The 17198-nt window shown below is 57.4% G+C and overlaps 5 protein-coding genes across 5 annotated transcripts; 3 read left to right on the forward strand and 2 right to left on the reverse strand.

Moving 5' to 3' along the window:
• Positions 1-1216: 1216 nt before the first annotated feature.
• Positions 1217-3477, forward strand: SLS55_000065 (uncharacterized protein; the record flags this gene model as incomplete). Its single annotated transcript, XM_066771582.1, has 8 exons — positions 1217-1225; positions 1370-1640; positions 1699-2026; positions 2080-2156; positions 2208-2240; positions 2290-2441; positions 2501-2609; positions 2663-3477. The coding sequence occupies 8 exons, from the start codon at positions 1217-1219 to the stop codon at positions 3475-3477; spliced, it is 1794 nt and encodes a 597-aa protein (XP_066636861.1).
• Positions 3478-3828: 351 nt separating this feature from the next.
• On the reverse strand, positions 3829-4572 carry SLS55_000066 (uncharacterized protein; the record flags this gene model as incomplete). The annotated part of the gene is made up of 1 exon (XM_066771583.1): positions 3829-4572. The coding sequence occupies one exon, from the start codon at positions 4570-4572 to the stop codon at positions 3829-3831; it is 744 nt and encodes a 247-aa protein (XP_066636862.1).
• Positions 4573-11483: 6911 nt separating this feature from the next.
• SLS55_000067 (uncharacterized protein) lies at positions 11484-12398 on the forward strand (the record flags this gene model as incomplete). Its single annotated transcript, XM_066771584.1, has 1 exon — positions 11484-12398. The coding sequence occupies one exon, from the start codon at positions 11484-11486 to the stop codon at positions 12396-12398; it is 915 nt and encodes a 304-aa protein (XP_066636863.1).
• Positions 12399-12586: 188 nt separating this feature from the next.
• SLS55_000068 (uncharacterized protein) lies at positions 12587-13995 on the reverse strand (the record flags this gene model as incomplete). The annotated part of the gene is made up of 2 exons (XM_066771585.1): positions 12587-13819; positions 13882-13995. The coding sequence occupies 2 exons, from the start codon at positions 13993-13995 to the stop codon at positions 12587-12589; spliced, it is 1347 nt and encodes a 448-aa protein (XP_066636864.1).
• Positions 13996-15077: 1082 nt separating this feature from the next.
• Positions 15078-16994, forward strand: SLS55_000069 (uncharacterized protein; the record flags this gene model as incomplete). The annotated part of the gene is made up of 2 exons (XM_066771586.1): positions 15078-15562; positions 15641-16994. The coding sequence occupies 2 exons, from the start codon at positions 15078-15080 to the stop codon at positions 16992-16994; spliced, it is 1839 nt and encodes a 612-aa protein (XP_066636865.1).
• Between the last annotated feature and the right edge of the window lie 204 nt (positions 16995-17198).

Below are 17198 nucleotides of genomic sequence, written 5' to 3' on the forward strand. Positions count from 1 at the left end.
TCCGTTCGCCAGCTTAGCGAACACTCTGCTGTCGAAGGATTGTTTTTCAAACTTCGCTTTGCGTCTTCCGGTCAACGCAGCGTGCCAAATGTGCCATGTTGCAGTCACAACAGCTGGTAAATGATCTGCAAGCATTTCCTGATCCTCTATTTCCAACGGCGAAAAAACCTGTATCATGCATCGCCCAAAGTTTCTTCCTCGAAATGCAAGCTACTTTGGTAGTGCGGTGGAAAACGCGCGTACTTCGTTTCCACCCAGCTGAGACGCGTAACCCCACTGTCGCTGATTGGGGGGTGTTGCCGACGGGCCGTCTTTGCGGGGGTGTATCGGAGTTTCCGCTGCCTTTGGTGCACGAGCTTGAACACACGAAGAACACATACAAAATGTGGATAAGTGTTTAAAAGTGGGCGCAGCAGCGGCTGACACGCGAGTTTAATTGGCCATCTCACGACCAATTGGCGGGGATCCGATCGTCACGAACCCCGCGTGGGGCCCCGGACGCCTGGTATTGGGCGCATGCGACCATAACAACCGAGCTTAAGTCTCTGCTCCGGTGGATTGGGGGAATTTGGGAGGTGCACGTGCAGGAATTCCCGAGCTTGCCGTCCAAGAATTGGCATGTATGTACCCCTCTTTCCCTTCCCCTGTCCAATACAACTCTGTTTCTTTTTCGGGAAACCTGCCACGAATACGCCTCGTATTAGCTGCATATGGCGCGACCACTGCCCTATACGGCATGAGTACTGTCTTGCACGCTGCCTTCTATCCACCGGCCGCACAGGAATCCCAGCTCGGTTCAATTCTCCTCTGCTTTCATGCTACTACACTTCAGCCAAGATTTCGAGCCCTCCACCGGCCCCGCAACTGGTACCCGTGACGGCTAATTTACCTTGCTCTCTACCCTGCAGAGTCCACCGCCATGGCACTGACCGGTGGTGTTGATAGCTATAAAGACAAATGCTGGGTTTACAATTGCATTCTTGCGCACACAATCACTTTCCCCAGCACAGTCGCTTCTTTGACCATATAATCGCCCACCGAGTACTGGGAAAATAACAAGTGGCGGTTCATGGTCCTCCGATTCACCATGCAAGGGCTAGTCTCTGGTGTCACTCGCTTGGCGGCGATTGCTGCTCTTGTCGAAAGTGTTGCGGGAATCAATCTGACCGTCTCAACGAGTGCAGGCAATGCTACTTCGCCGCTCATGCATGGCTTCATGTTCGAAGTAGGTCATTTCGGAGTTTATCTCTCTCCCGGAATATTTTTTTACTGCGCTTCGCCTTGACCGTTGGCTTCACGGTCAATTTTATATTACCTACATTATGCACAAAAAAAAAAGATGGGGAGAAACACACTAACCGAAACTCAGGATATCAATTACTCGGGTGATGGCGGTATCCACGGTCAACTTCTCCGCAACAACGGCTTCCAGGGCGACGATCAAACAACCACTGCTTACGGAGCCGTGGGAGATGTCGATCTGACTGTCGATTCTGACAATCCACTCTCCTCGGCCATTCCGTACTCGCTGGCAGTAGCCGTTCCTGTCGGCACGACTGGAGATGTGGGCTTCAGAAACGAAGGTTACTGGGGGATTCTCGTGAACGCCGACCAGTACTCAACTTCATTTTGGGTCAAAGGTAGCTGCTCTGGTAAAACTCAAGAGTTGTGGATGCTGATTGTTACCGAAATATGAAGGCGACTACTCCGGCAATGTCACCATCAAGCTTGTCGGCAACTACAGCGGTACTGAGTATGCCAGTACTACGCTCGACGTCTCCAGCAACACCAGCGCATATAGCTACTACGAAACAAGCTTTGAGAGCGACCAGGCTCCTGATGGGAATAACCTGTGGACGCTTACGTTCGATGCAGAGAGCACTGCTGGCTCAACCTTGTATTTCGATCTCATTACACTGTACCCCACTACCTTTAACAACAGGGAGAACGGTCTCAAGCCCGCTATCGCCAATGTCTTGAACGATATGGGAGCAAGCTTTCTACGCTTCCCCGGCGGCAACAATCTGTAAGTGGAGTCTATAACGATCTACAAACATCCGGATGCTGACAATTTTCCAGCGAGGGTAACAGCGAGGACAACCGTTGGAAGTGGAACGAGACCTTGGGTCCATTGCAGGATCGTCCCGGACGTCAGGGTACGCAGCTTTGAAATGACGGTGGGGTATTACATGCTGACAACCCATCAGGAACCTGGGGCTACCCGAACACGGATGCACTTGGTGAGTGACCTGGTACGTTATTGATAGACCATACTGATGCCATATCCAGGTCTGATCGAGTACTTTGAATGGTGCGAAGACATGGGCCTCGCCCCAATCCTCGGTGTCTGGGCCGGTTTCGCGCTGGAATCGGGCGGCAACACGCCTCTGACCGGCGACGCTCTCACCCCCTACGTCGACGACGTGCTCAACGAACTGGAGGTGCACACCCTCAACCCTATTCCCCTCCCTCCGCCCACACGCGCTGACCGCACACCCAGTTCATCCTCGGCGACACCTCGACCACCTACGGCGCCCTCCGCGCCTCCCTCGGCCACCCCGACCCCTTCCCCCTCACCCACGTCGAAATCGGCAACGAAGACTACCTCGGTCCGTCCCATCCCATCCCACCCCCCTCCCCTCCGCCAACTAACCCCACCCAGGCGGCGGCTGCGCCAGCTACCCCTCCCGCTTCACCACCTTCCACACCGCCATCACCAGCGCCTACCCAGCCCTCACCATCATCGCGTCCGCCTCCCTCACCGGCGCCTCCGCCTGCCTCCCCACCCCCCTCCCCCCGGGGGTCATCCAAGACTACCACACCTACGCCTCCGAAACCTCCCTCGTCGCCAACTTCTCTCAATGGGACTTGGCCAACCGCTCCCTCCCCATCTTCGTCGGCGAGTTCTCCTGCTACACTTCCTTCGACGGTTCGCACGTCGCCCTGCCCACGATGGGTTGCGGCGTCGCGGAAGCCGTGTACATGCTCGGGCTGGAGCGCAACGCGGACGTCGTGGTGATGGCCGCATACGCGCCGTTGCTGCAGCTAGTGAATGCGACGCAGTGGACGCCGGATTTGGTGGGGTTTACGCAGAGCCCGGGGGGTGTGGTGAGGAGCGTGAGTTGGTTCGTGCAAAGGATGTTTGCGAAGAATTGGGGGGTTGGGACGAGGGAGGTTGTGGCGGGAGACGGGGAGGGGTTCGGGCCGGTGTATTGGGCGGCGACGGGAAAGGAGGAGGAGGGCAGCGCGGCGTATGTCAAGTTGGCGAATTATGGGGGGGAGGAAAGGAGGGTGAGTGTGAGTGTGGAGGGGGCGACGGAGGCGACGCTGACGGTGTTGGCGGGGGAGAGGGATGCGGTGAATAGTGTGGATGTTGGGGAGGTCGTCGTGCCGGTTACGAGTACGCCTGAGGGGAGTGGTGGGACGTTTGCTGTTACGCTGCCGGCGTGGAGTGTGGCTGTTTTGGCGACGTCGTGATGGGGCTGGGCTGGTGTGGCTCGTGGTCTGTCCCATTCTGGGGGGTTGCTGCGTCTTTCTTCTCCTTGGAGGAATCGTGGATGTCTCGATGAAGGCCCTCAAATACATGTTTTGTTGTTGCTCTGGAGTAGAATTTCTATATACGTTGGCTAAGTACAAAATATGTGCAGTGAACAAATGCTCTTCCACCGCCCCTAGACATCATGGATCTGTCTTTCTTTCTCAGGCGCAATGACTTGCCTCGGTTCTTAGAAAGAAGAGCAATGGCGCTCATGAACGAAGAGAAACAGATCCGGAACCTGACATCGGAGCACCACGGGGACGATCAGACAAATCACGGCTTTGGCCCGGCTAAGCGGAGTCCTCGCCCTCAGAATCAAACACACCACCATCAACGGTAGCAGGGCCCGAGTACGGGAAGCTCGACGGGCTCTCGTACATGCTCCACGCAGACACCCACTCATCATCCGCGCTGTAAATACCCGGGATGCTAGCCGTCTCGCCCGGCACATCCGTCGCGGACGACCCGGTGACCTCGACCTGCGCGCAATTGAAGAACATCTCGCGGGTGGACGGGCGGTGCAAGCCGATGTGCTCGATGCGCAGGAGGTACTGGCCGTTTGGCACGGTCGTCGGGATGGACACATTGAACGTTCCCTCGCCGTAGCTGCGCCAGTTTTTGCCGGTCGAGTCGAAGGGCGTGTCGTAGCCGACGACGCCGACCTTGAACCACGCGCCGGATCCGTCGTACGCCGTCACGTCGCCGCCGGGCGCCTGCGACATCCAGAAGGTCAGCGGGCCTGGGTGTTGGATTGTCGCGCCGTAGTCGGCGACGAAGGCGACGGTGTCGCCGGCCGCGACGCGGGCGACCTTGGTGTTGGCCGCGGCTGAGAAGCTGGCGGTGTTGCACCGGAGGTCCTCGGAGGTGAGGATGTCGGGCGTGTATTGTGGCGAGTATCCTTGCGAGGTTTCGCGGACGTACTCCCACGATTCGGAGGTTTCGCCGTTGACGATAAGTTGGGGCCAGAAGTAGTGGGCCGAGCTGAGGGCCGGAAGGGCGGCAACGACGGCGATGAGCTTCTGAGAGAAGAACATGATGGCGAAGTTTGGTTGGGGTGGTTTGTTTGTTGTATGTACGTTGAATGGGTTGAGAGAGTGAGGATGGCGAACTAGCGCTCAAACATGTGAAAGGACCGTCGAGGTCAAGCAACGAGTGAAGCTGTAGAAGCTGTTGGAGAAAGAATGGGATGATCGGACTTAAGAACGACGACCATATCTGTCTTTATACACGCTGCCCGCCGAGACTTGGTGAGTCTTTGATGGAGAGCCCATAGTCGAACGTATGTCCAAACCGGGCAATAAGCGTGTGCCGTCTCGTCTATATTGGCAACAATTCACAATCGGTCGGAGCGACACACTGTTTGGACGGTCTTTGGATGTGTTTCCTTCGCTAGGACGAGACCTGAAACAATTGGTAGGGTTCTTGTGCATAGTGCTATATGGTCGGTTGCCGTATACCGTATCCCGTATACCGTATGACGTATAGAGTTAGCGTACAAAGTATACGGTAGGGCCCAAACAAAGAAAAGTTAACATTACAACACGCACTGAGCCATTTCAACCGAAAGTCAGGCCGGGAACAGATAAAGAGCCCCACAACACTCGAAATTTGATGTTACAAACCTCTGGATTTTGGGGGAACTTGACTACACCATGGGCAACACAAACCATTTCACTCGTAGCAACGGCGCTTCATAGAAACACCTCAGATTTCCCACCAGAACTTGTTCCCGCAGTTGCTCTACAGACCCAATCACGCCATGCTGGTTTAAAGCCGCAATCGTGCTTGCAGCCGCAAGGCCGCCGTCCGCATGCCGAGACTGACCGTCGGTGCATTAACCTACTGTAGCACCGTGCCGCCCTTGCTACTTCCTCTTTAACATGCTCCACAGCCTCACTCCATAGTTATTGGCCGGTGACAAAATCTTTTCCAATAAATCAAACAGAACGCGTGTATCTCAACCGACGCTACGTGTACTAAATTTGGAAAGTTCACATAGACGAATTGGTGTGGGAAGCTGCCAAACATCATCGCTATTATCTGACAAGCGTGTGAGAGAGTCGCGTCGTGAAGCGCAACTGGAAGCAGGGTGCTGTCGGTAACAGTGCTATGAGAAAGGTGCGTATTTTTCCTGTTTTTTGCGGGGAGAGCTTCACCAACAGCATCTGTTGTCAGCAATTTTCAAAGAATCACTTCGGCGTTCACGGAGGGTTTCTTGAGTTGGGACGTCTTCAATTTTCGATGCTGAGAGAGGTTATTTACACAAGCCAGAGTACCTCAGCCTGATTTGCCGGGTCTTTCCTCGCCTCACCGTCCATTATCCCATGTACGTAAGCGTGTCCGATATAACGAAATGATGGACAAGGGCCTTGGGACTGTACATTCCTCAGAACAAAAGGCACTTTCCCACCGAACAATATGCAAACATGGTCCCCAATTTCGGTGTCGGGTGGTCCGATGCCAATGTAGCCTTTCTTTGTGACAAGAAACCTTCCTATGCGGACATAACGCCAAGAGAAGATAGAAGTCCCCCGAGAGTCCCAAAACACCCGTGAAAACACGTCGTGATCATCAGGGGTAGTTCTACGAGCTTCTAAATAAACTGAACTGCCGTCGCTCTCAAGCCATGCCACGTCATGGGCCAACACTCGCCAGAGTGCATCTTCGTACGTCCCTCCACCAACATACTGACAGTGCTTGATACTCTCATAATGCAAAAGCTCTTTCCATTGCTCCGTAGCTCTCTTGAGAACCTCCATGTCGGCATTTGCGGAGCAGTAACCAATCATGGTGACCTCATCAACCACCAACCCCTTCAATGCCAGAACCGACTCAGGACTTGGATGGATCGCCGGTACACCACCGCCAGACGCGTCGAAAAGTTCATATGTGCGTAATATGTTTGTTTCGTTGGTTGAGATGGTCTCGTTTATCCCGGCACTCCAGTCAGGGACCCAAGAAGGCAAGTCTCCGCGACGGCCCGATTCCGGAACCCGTAGTAGCGGGTACAAACTATTCCCAGAACTTATCATCTTGGTGATGAGGCTTCCATATACGTGAAAGACGCTGAGCGAGTAGTCCGCATCTATCGAAAGTTCCGTTGCGTTCGAGCGAAGACCAAGTAACGCAAACACTTTGTCTCGAGGATCGGACGCCTGGCGATGTCGAAAGGTTTCCAAAGTAAATATCAGATTCACAGTATTCTTTTCGAAATACGTTTCGCGCAGGTGATGAATAGGCATTACTCTTTCGTAGAGTACTCCTATGGTTTCCATACGTTCGTACGGAAGCGAGCAGCAGTTGTAATGATGCTCTGTCATGTTTTTGGCAGCACGCCAGAACGTTGACCAAGGAGTGGATATGGAACCGCAAACGACTGTTGCATTCGGAGGCAGCACGGTTTCTTGAAGTGTCCACATGCGGCTCCACCAAGGCAGGTTGGCGAGTTTTACGAGGGCATCGAAAGTCTGATTGAGCGAGTCAGACACAGCCTCTGTCGCCGAAAGGGCGATATGATTGCCGTTGGACATCCTGGTAACGAAATCTAATGCTCTGACCACTTCCGCCCGCGTGAGTCGACCATCCGAGTTTTCTGGGAGACCGGTATCAGACAGAAGTCGACCTTCGTGGTAATCTCCGATGAAGAGGAGCGCTTCTGCAGTATGCGAGAAGATGGTGCCCATCATGTTGACTTGATGCGTCCTTTCTCCGACGTTGGATTGATCGATGCACAGCGCATCAACCCACATGATCCGCGCTCTGTTGGGTTGTCGGATGCGTCGGAGAGCTCTGTCGAGGTTCTCGGTAATTTTTCGAGGACGGCCATTGATTGTGACCGGTCGGCAAAGGCTGGATTTTCCCCAGGCGTATGAGAGCGCCTCATAGTACGGATCGTCGTCCAGGGATACCACAAACATGCGGCATGATAGTCGGTCCTTCCATCCTCCGGGAAGGAGTTCAAGTAGCCGAATGTCCCGAGAGTTTCGATCCAGTGGCTGGTACACCTCGGAATTGGCCGCCTGCTGATCTCGCGTTGCATCGTGCGCCATCACCACGCCGAAGTTCTAGTCCTCGGTCGTGCGAGACTGCTGTTGACACTTCTTAATGGCCAGAGCCGGGTGTTTTTCCGATTTGCGGATCAAAATCCCATGACACGCGATATGCGAACAGCGGTATGTCGACACTCAGCCCTGTGGGAGGATTCGCGGGCAAGAAGGCTATGCAGATCGTTCTCGGCTTGATTACTGAGCACTGCGGCTCTCAGCGGTCAGGACACAGCTCTGGTAATGGGCGGCACAGGCGGTATGCTTGCCTTCCAACCATTATTCCATGTTGCCGTGCGGGTCGCAGGCGACGAACCCTGTTGAACGGCCCCGCGAGCGCGGGCGTCGAGTCAAAGGAGCCGCGCAGAAGTCCACGTGGAGGTCAGCATGCGGCAGCTGATGACATGGATCAAAGAGCGATGTGTGATACAAGGCTGACCGATGGAGGGAAGTCCGGGAGGTTTGAAAGGACAGCGGAGGTTCGACAAGGCTGATGATGACGGTCCGGCGTAAGCCCCCGCCGGGCTGGGAACAATCTATTACCGGCGCATGGGGTAGGATGGCCACTTGCATGACGAGTTTATTAATAGAGCTGTGGTACAGCCCTAACACATCGAGTCACACCTGTCTTTCTTCTGAAAAAACGCGCAAATGCGGAACATGGCCATGTGCGGCGGCAACGCAGGGCTGAAGAAGGTGCACAGACAGCAGGTAGGCTGTGTAGAAGAACAGGGGTCGAGGCCAGATGCAGTTGCTGCCTACTGATGCCTGCTGTAGAGTAATCGAGCTCTTTCGAGAAACAGAACGGTGTTTATCATGGAATCTAATTTTCCACTGATGCTTCTCCAGAACTCCAAATCTCCGGGGCCATTTGGAGAATAAAGTCTTCCCAGAGCTCTGTTACCTATGAAGGAAAGCAGGGTAAGCGCGTATCGACGCAGCGTGGGGGCCATAATATTAGCGAGTGCGGTTTTGTGGGGGCCGGTGATCGACGACTCAGTGAAGCGCGATCATGGGGTCAGTTGCGTGCTGCGGAACATGACCGTTTACCGTATGGGAACAGAAGTTGATACAGATAGCCGGGTGAAGGATCGAAAAAGCTGACCACCTTGGCGACCGTTGGGTGGCCTCCGAGTCGGTGTGGCAGGGCAAGAGGACATGGACATGTCGATGCCTTGGGCGGGCTCAGCCGCATCTGCACAGCCTTACCATGATCTATATTCGAAGTTGCACAGGTGTATAAGAGCCGCAGCAGGGAACGGCGTCGCCTTAATATTCAACACATCAACTCAGTATACTTACTACCGAAGACTTCATAACTACCTCTCCCTCGCCAAAATGGACGTCATCCTATTTAGCCTCACCGGCTTTCTCGCCCTGGCCATCTACTTCTTCTCTCCTCTTTCACAGAAGATCCTGCACGAGATACCGGCAGCACTGAGCGACGCACGAAAAACCGAGAAGCCCAGCGCAAATCAGACACCCAACGAAGAAACACCCAAGCCCTCCCCCAAGCCCGAACGCCGACTAAGGACGGTGAGGTTTTGGGACCACGTTTAAAAGAGACGGCAACAAACTTAGGGATCGGGGAATCATCTGGAACCCACTACCTACACGGGGATGGCCACATTCTGGAGTCGCACGACTTCGACCAAAGAACAGGAACGGGGAGAGAATCGACAGAGAACGGGTAGACAACGCATACACGATGATGGAGGAACGGTGCTTCAAGGCGCATTAGGCAGCATGGCGTTCGGGTTTCACAACTTGTTTTCTGTCCTACGAGGTACGGCACGTTTTGGAGTTTCAAGGGCAAATTGTAACAGGTAGATATCAGACACTGTGCCACAACCCTGCTCAGTTGAGCTCAAAGCATCTCAGAATCAATTGAACAATTACATAAGCGAACAAGATAAGATCTGACTGCATGGTGGTGCCAGCCCCCCACCTCTTTACCCCGCCTCTCCAGCTCGAACCCACCGTTGCAAAAGCAAAACATCACCTCCAACCAACCCACGCCTCCCACCACCACCACCACCAACAATGCCCACTCTCTCCCTCCCCGGCGCAACCCTCGACTACACCACCACCAACACCACCGGTCCCCCCATCATCCTCGTCCCGGGCGCGCCCGGCAACTCCACCGTCTTCCGCCACCTAGTCCCGCACCTCTCCCGCACCCACACCGTCACAACCTACTCCCGCCGCGGCCTCTCGCGCAGCACGCTCCACGGCGCGCAAGACTACGCCGCGCGCCTCTCCACCGACGCCGACGACCTGGCCGCTCTCATCGCCGCGGTCGTCGCGCCCTCCCCCACCCGCCGCGCCACCGTCTTCGGCACCAGCAGCGGCGCCCTCGTCGCGCTGCGCTTCCTCTCGCGGCACCCCGCGCACGCCGGGGTCTTGACCGTCATCGCGCACGAGCCGCCCGCCGTCGGCGTCTTGCCGGATGGCGTGCGCGGGGAGCGCGAGGCCCAGCACCGCGCGCTGTACGAGCTATACCGGGCAGCGGGGGCGCCGCACGCGGTGGAGACGTTTGCGGCGGTGTTTGCGGCGGACGTCGACGAGGGCGAGAGGGAGAAGGCCGGGCTGATGGAGGTGCTGGACCCGAGCAGGAGTGCGGATGCGAGGGCGGATGTGGGGTATTGGCTGGAGAGGGAGATGGCGTATGTGTTTGAGGAGGTGGATGTGGGGGCGCTGGGGGAGGTGGATGAGGGGAGGTTGGTGTTGGCGGTGGGGGAGAGGACGGGGGAGGGATGGGCGGGGGAGGCGACGTGGGCGTTGGCGGGGAGGCTGGGGTGGGGGGAGGGCAGGGTGAGGGTGTTGCCTGGGGGGCATGTGGGTTATGTTACGGAGCCGGAGGCGTTCGCGGAGGCGCTTGCGAGGGTTTGAGGGGAGGTGGAGGGGAAATGGTGTGAGGGTGGTGTGTCTGCGGTGTAAATCGACGACGGGCTAAGTGGATCGGTACAGAGGATATGGATGGGAGGCCGGGGTGCATGATTTAGTGCCTTTTGAGAAAACGGCACCCGGTGGTGCTGCGGTCGAAGGAAGAGAGGCGTTGTGCGAAGAAGGGGTTTCCTGGATCATCGGAAGCCTGGGTAGACGACGTGGGTCAAGGCTCGTGTCCAGATGTTCATATGCCTCGCTCGAAGCGAAGATGATCTAATGGACCTGTTGAACACTAAGTAGATGATGTGAGCCCCATATAAAGTGTACAGCGCTAGCCTCGCCCTCTAACCCAGAAAGGAGTGAAATACGGAGCGGCCAATCATATTTAACGTAGTACGAACTGCGCTTGAGTGAAATGCAACAGTGCGTACCAACCGGGTCAAAGAGACCTGCCCCCAGCATGATTTCTGGCAGTGCAAAGCACAAATGTCGACGCGCTCAAAGAAAATCATTCCCGTGAGGAAGTCGCATAAGAAATCGAGGACGGGGTGCTACACATGCAAGCAGCGTCATGTCAAGGTACGAGCTCGGCCCTTTTGCAGCCTTGTAAACCCTCTTTCCTGTCCCTGCACTATCTAAATCACCAATCCTTGCGGCTCAATCACATGGACGTTGCAGTCCTGACCTACTGTCGTGATATCAAGAGTCGAATCTCATAGCTGGATTCCAGCGATAGACTCGGGATCAAGCTATGGCAGCTGACAGCTTGTGCATAGTGCGACGAAGCCAAGCCCGCGTGCGATAACTGCGTCAGGAGGGGAATGTCCTGTACTTTCCCCCGACTGGACCAACTGCTTGTCGAGAGCGCCTCTCCGGGAGTAAGATCCTCCCCGGAAACGGTCCAGGATGGCTTATCCCCGGCATCGATGCCAACCCGATTGACTGCGCCACCCACGTCTCGCTCGCTCCCCGTGTCAACCAGTTGCTCAACACAGCGGTTCGGCATTGAAGACATGAGCCTCCTCTACCACTACACGGCCCACACCAGTCTGACGTTCGCCGATCTGCCCGAGATTGTTGAGATCTACAAAGTCACTGCGCCCGAGGTCGCATTTTCCGACCCAGACTTGCTTTCCAGCCTGCTCGCCATCGCCGCACTGCACCGTGCACACGTCGACCCCGAGCCGGAGCGGCAGGAAGAGTACTTCGGCCAAGCTGCCAACTACCAGCACCGCAGCATCACCGTCCTGCACGACCGTGTCGCAAGCATTACTCGAGAGAACTGCGTGGGGCTGTTCTTTTCTTCAGCCATCCTGTCCATATGCACCTTGGCTGCGGAGTCGTGGTTGTGGCAATTCTCTTGCGGAACACCATCCACGACGTGTATCGACGATGTGGTCAGGTGTCTTGGCTTGCTGCGGGGGGTGCCGTCAATCCTGAGGCACGAGAATGTGTACGCCTGGATCATGGAAGGTCCGCTTAGACCGATCGGAGAAGGGTTTTCGCGGAGGCCAAAGGGACACTTCACTGCAGAACAGGAGTCTCACTTCACCATTCTCCGCCGAGTGCTCATCGAGGATGAGGACGTCAAGGAAGAGGAGCGGTTTATTTACTTAGAAGCATTGCGGGTCCTCCACGAATACGCAGAGCCTCTCCTGGACCGCCGATTGCAACAGCAGATCGAGATTGTCGGCGTGACACTAGCATGGCCCTGCATCGTCTCTGACCAGTACTTGGAATATCTCGAGTCGCATCGGCCTGGTGCACTTCTTCTTCTCGCTCATTATGCCGTCTTGTTCACCAGGCTTGGGCGGTTTTGGTGGGCAGACGCCTGGGGCCGGACTGTGTTGGTGGTCACGTTGGAGCTCTTGCCTGAGTCCTGGAAACGTTTGGTCCGCGACTTCCATGCCAGTGTGGTTGATACTTAGACAGCTTGATGAAATTTGTGAGAGGAAAGGCCAATTTCAAGAGAAATCCTTGAGTTGACCGATACATTTTCTTCGGCAAGTAAACCGACTTCACACACCGCGACAGAAAAAGACCAACAAGCTCGCCATCCTCACCCACACCAACGCCAGACGCAACCCAATCGTACACACACACACAGACACAAACACTATCCCACGACCTGCTGCTGCTGCTGCTGCACCGACGGCGCAAACGCCCACTCAACCTGATCCATCGGCCACTGCAACCAGCCCCACAAGCCCTGATCGACAAAGCCATGCACGCCAGCAATGAGATGCTCCGCCCAGCCCTCCATGAACCACAGCGGCTCCATGCTCTTCAGCAGGGGCGAAAAGTACGCCAGCACGACCAACGCCAACGGCCTCTTCCTTTGCAGACACTTCAAAAAATCCTCTTCCATGCGATACAGCCAGGCGAGGTGTACCTGATTCGCCGTGGACCCGTTGTACTCAGCACCCGGACCTTTCCCAAAGACGCCCTCATAGCACGCCGCCAGCCCATCCAGCGCCACCAGACACGTCGCGGCGTCATCTCCCCCAGACAGCGCGACCAGCCGCCGCAGGTCGTCGAACGCGCCCTCCCAATCGATGCGCGGCTTGCGCTGCCTCGTCGCGATCGGCGCATCCGCGTTGCGCGGGCCGCTGCTCATCGCCGCCAACGGCCCCGTGTACAGCACCTCGCCGCCGAAGACCTCGACGATGCACCGCACGCCCTTGAGCAGCGGCTGCCACTCGCTCGGCCCGTGCTCGCTGAACACCAAGAAATCCCCCGGCGCGGGGCCCTTGGCGAAGACGTAGAAGCACACGAGCACGGCGGAGACGTAGATGGCGTGGCAGTTCTCGCGGGCGAGCGACGCGAGCAGGTCAGACGTCTGCTGCAGGCCGATGGTCGAGTGGTGCGCGCCGAGGGCGGCGTAGTGCGCGCGCGAGGCGGGCCGCAGGTAGGCGAGGTGCTGGGCGGCGAAGGCGAGGGCGTTGTGCAGTACGCATGGGTGCGTGAAGCCCAGCTGCGGCACCGAGATGCGCCACATGGTGCCGATGGCGTCGTGGCCGAGTTCGCGGAAGGTCGAGGTGCAGTATTGGTGCATCAGCTCCAGGTCGGGGATGTCGAGCTGGCTGGTCGGGGGGAGCGGTTGCTGGGCGAGGGGGCTGGTGGGGAGCGGCGAGGAGATGCTTGTTGAGGCGGCCGGGCTCGCGGCGGCGCTGGTCGTGGTCGAGGCGCTGCTGCTGATGGTGTCCCAGCCTTTGCGCGGGCGGCCGCGGCGGCGCCGGACGGGGCTGGAGCTGCTGGATGGCTCGATTATCGTGGGCGGGCGCGGGTCGAAGTCGCAGTGGATCTTGAAGTCGGCGCAGTTCTGGCAGCCCGGTTTGGTCTCGTCGCACTGGAAAAGTGGTAAAGTGGTTGGTTGCTGCTGGGGATTCACCCGGCGAGGTTGGCTCTTACTTTGATTCGGCGCTTTTTGCAATTCCGGCATCCGGCGCGAGATTTCTTGTGTGACCTGCGAGATCGTCTTGCAGGCGAGGGGCTCTCGCTGTCTGATATTTGCATGGGCGACATTGTGAATGGCGTGAGTGGCATTGGAGAAGATGGAGAGAAGCGAAGAAAGTAGCGAGTGTGGAGATGACGTAGACGACGGTTGCTGCTACTTCAAGGCGCAACATGCCCGGTGTTGGAGCTGGGGCGAGCTCATGGAGGTGGCTGCTGGTAGAAGTATGCTGTTATTAGATTGGAGGGATGAAGTGAACAAGGGGATGAACGAGCGGAGGGCGAAGGGTAGGTGGCGCAGCCGATTGCTTTAACCCGAGCCTACTTAACTCTGCCGATGATCGACCGAGCCATCATCCATAGCATCCCTCCTCCAAGTAGTACATGTCACTCGGAAAGTAGAAGACCAGCTGGCTGATAGGAAGCTTATAACGGTTTCCCTCCGTCGACCTTAGGCAATACTCTTTCGATCCGTAAATCCTTTTACGCTTGCTAACGCCAACGACGTCTGCCCTCCCGCTTGCTTACCATTTCCCCACCACTTGACCGTCAGGCATTCAGTCCCTGTGGAGCTCCGTATTCCGAGAGTAGTCTGAGCGACACGTCATGGCGTAACTAGTTTTGTCCGCCGAAAAGGAGATGATTTTTTGGTGAGCTTTGAGTGGCCAGTAAATACGTAAATTCACCATTTTACGTATTCACTAGCGAATACGAGGCAGACTACATCTCCCCCAGATGGACAACCAAACTTCACTACTGCATCGCTCACGTTTGCTGGCTGCACTGCTTTCCTTAGGGGACTTTGTTTAAATCGGGAGTGATGGCATCTTTCTAACTTTTTCAGGAAACAAAAATAAAGATAAAAATTCCAGTAAACATCACATTGTTCGTCAACAACCCGGCTAGGTAAACGGCTAAACACGCCAAGAAACATAGTGCTTTCCTATCCGCTCCATTGAGAGATTCGGCCGAACAGTAAGGACATCAAGCTGGCCATTGTTAGCGGCTCCATACAACATCAACATTTACTAAACATCCCACCTCCAGGCGGACCATGCTCCGGACACGTAAAATGCACCACAGCCCCTTTCCAGCATGTATAAAAAACAGGCCCGGCGTGATCATCCAGCGATGAAACAGAACAAGCAGCAAACATGTTCGCGCCAACCAACCTCCTCGCGCTCTTGCTGCTCCTCAGCAACACCGGCGTCCACGCCGCGCAAAAGAAGTGCAAGACAACGCCCCTCGACGCCTCCTGGCCAAGCGACGCCGAATGGGCGGCCCTCAACGCGACCATCGACGGCACGCTCCTGCGGACCTCGCCGGTCGCCTCGTCCTGCTGGCCCGGCAACCCGTTCGGCTCGCCCTACACGTGCGACGAAGTGACGGCGAACTGGACGTCGGGCGTCTTCCACGCCGCGCAGCCCGAGTCGATCGACTACCCCGTGTTCGCCAACAACTCGTGCCTGCCGCCGGGCGCGTCGGGGTACGACGCTCGCCGCGGGTGCGAGCGGGGCGGCATGGCCGAGTACGTCGTGAATGCGACGAAGGCGGAGCACGTGGCGACGGCGATGAAGTGGGTGGTCGAAAGGGACGTCCGCGTCACCGTCAAGGGCACCGGGCATGAGATGAACGGACGGTGAGTACGCCACTGCTCTCCCTCCCTCCCCCCTCCGCCACCACCCGCAACAATCGCTAACACGATCCCCCCCAACAGCTCGAGCGGCGCCTACTCCCTCTCCATCTGGACCCGCAACTTCAACCACATCACCCACCACCCCACCTGGACGCTCCCCGACAACACCACCACCATCCCGCACGCTCTCGCCATCGGCTCCGGCAACAGCTGGGGCGCCGTCCTCAGCTTCGCGCTCTCGCACGGCCGCGTCGTGACGACAGGGCAAGACGGGTCCGTCGGACCAGGCGGCTGGGTCCAAGGCGGCGGCGGCCACGGGCCGCTATCGCGCACGTACGGGCTGGGGGCGCACCAGGTGCTGCAGATGACGGTGGTGACTTCCACCGGCGCCGTGCTCGTCGCCGACGACGCGCGGCACGCGGATCTCTTCTGGGCGCTGCGCGGCGGCGGCGCGGGGTCGTTCGGCGTCGTGGTCGAGTACGTCGTCGCGACGCATCCGGCGCCGGCGGGCGTCGTCATGGGGACGCTGGCGGTCGTGCCGAGGGAGGGCGTGGAGGCGGGTGTGGATGCGTCGTGGCGAGCCGCGGCGACGCTGTTGGCGCGCTTGCCGGACTTGCAGGACGCGGGGTTTGCGGGCGCGGCGATGCTGGCGACGGGCGAGGCGGTTAGGACGTTCGTGCCGGCGCTGACGAAGCGGACGGATGGCGTGACGGTGACGCAGGTGCTGTGGGCGTTCGATGTCGCGAAGGAGGAGGCCGACGCGCTGGTGAAGCCCGTGGTCGAGGCGATCAGGGCGGTTGATGGTGGCGAGGCGTTGACGGTGTCGTGGGAGGCCGGGAACCAGACCGACTACGAGACCTTCTACGCCAGCATCTCTGGCAGCAACGCGGCTGGGTCCGGCGGCATCGTGTCGTCGCACCTGCTGGGCCGCAAGGCGCTGGTGGACACGCCCGTGAGCGAGGTTGCTGGGTACCTGCGCGACGGCGTGCTGCTGGCCCAGAACGCGACCGCCGGCACGTACGTGACGATTGGTTTGCAGGGCGGCCCCGGTGTGCGGGCGGTGTCGGAGGAGCGCTGGGGCGCGGTGAATCCCGTTTGGCGCGATGCCTATCTGCATGTCATCGCGACGGGGGCGGATATGGATGCGACGGCGCCTGGTGGACCGAAGAAGGCGTTGAGCGATGCGGCTGAGTGGCTGGAGGAGCACAAGGAGAAGATGTGGAGGGAGTGGGCGCCGGATATGGGCGCGTATATGAACGAGGGGAACCCGTACAACAGCGCGTGGAAGCATGACTTTTACGGGTCGACGTATGACAAACTGGTCGAGGTTAAGAAGAAGTACGATCCGTCCGAGGGCTTGTACGTGCTGAGCGCTGCTGGTATGGAGGACTGGGAGTATGACATGGACAGTGGAAAGCTGTGCAAGAACGCCTAAGGCGGGACTGTGTCTTCTCAGTCGGGGAAGATGGATGGTGAGGACCGCATGTCATTCATTCTGTAGATACTTAGCAATAGAACCGTTTTATCGGAATGAGTCCCAAACTTTTACCCTTGCAATCGGAAACGAGCCTTCTCCCCGGCACGAAAAGAAAGAACCGACCCAAACACAGCACCACCATCGAGAAGACCTCGTACCAAC

This window comes from Diplodia seriata (genome assembly GCF_021436955.1).
Source record: "Diplodia seriata strain FDS-637 chromosome Unknown scaffold_1, whole genome shotgun sequence".
NCBI lineage: Eukaryota > Fungi > Ascomycota > Dothideomycetes > Botryosphaeriales > Botryosphaeriaceae > Diplodia > Diplodia seriata.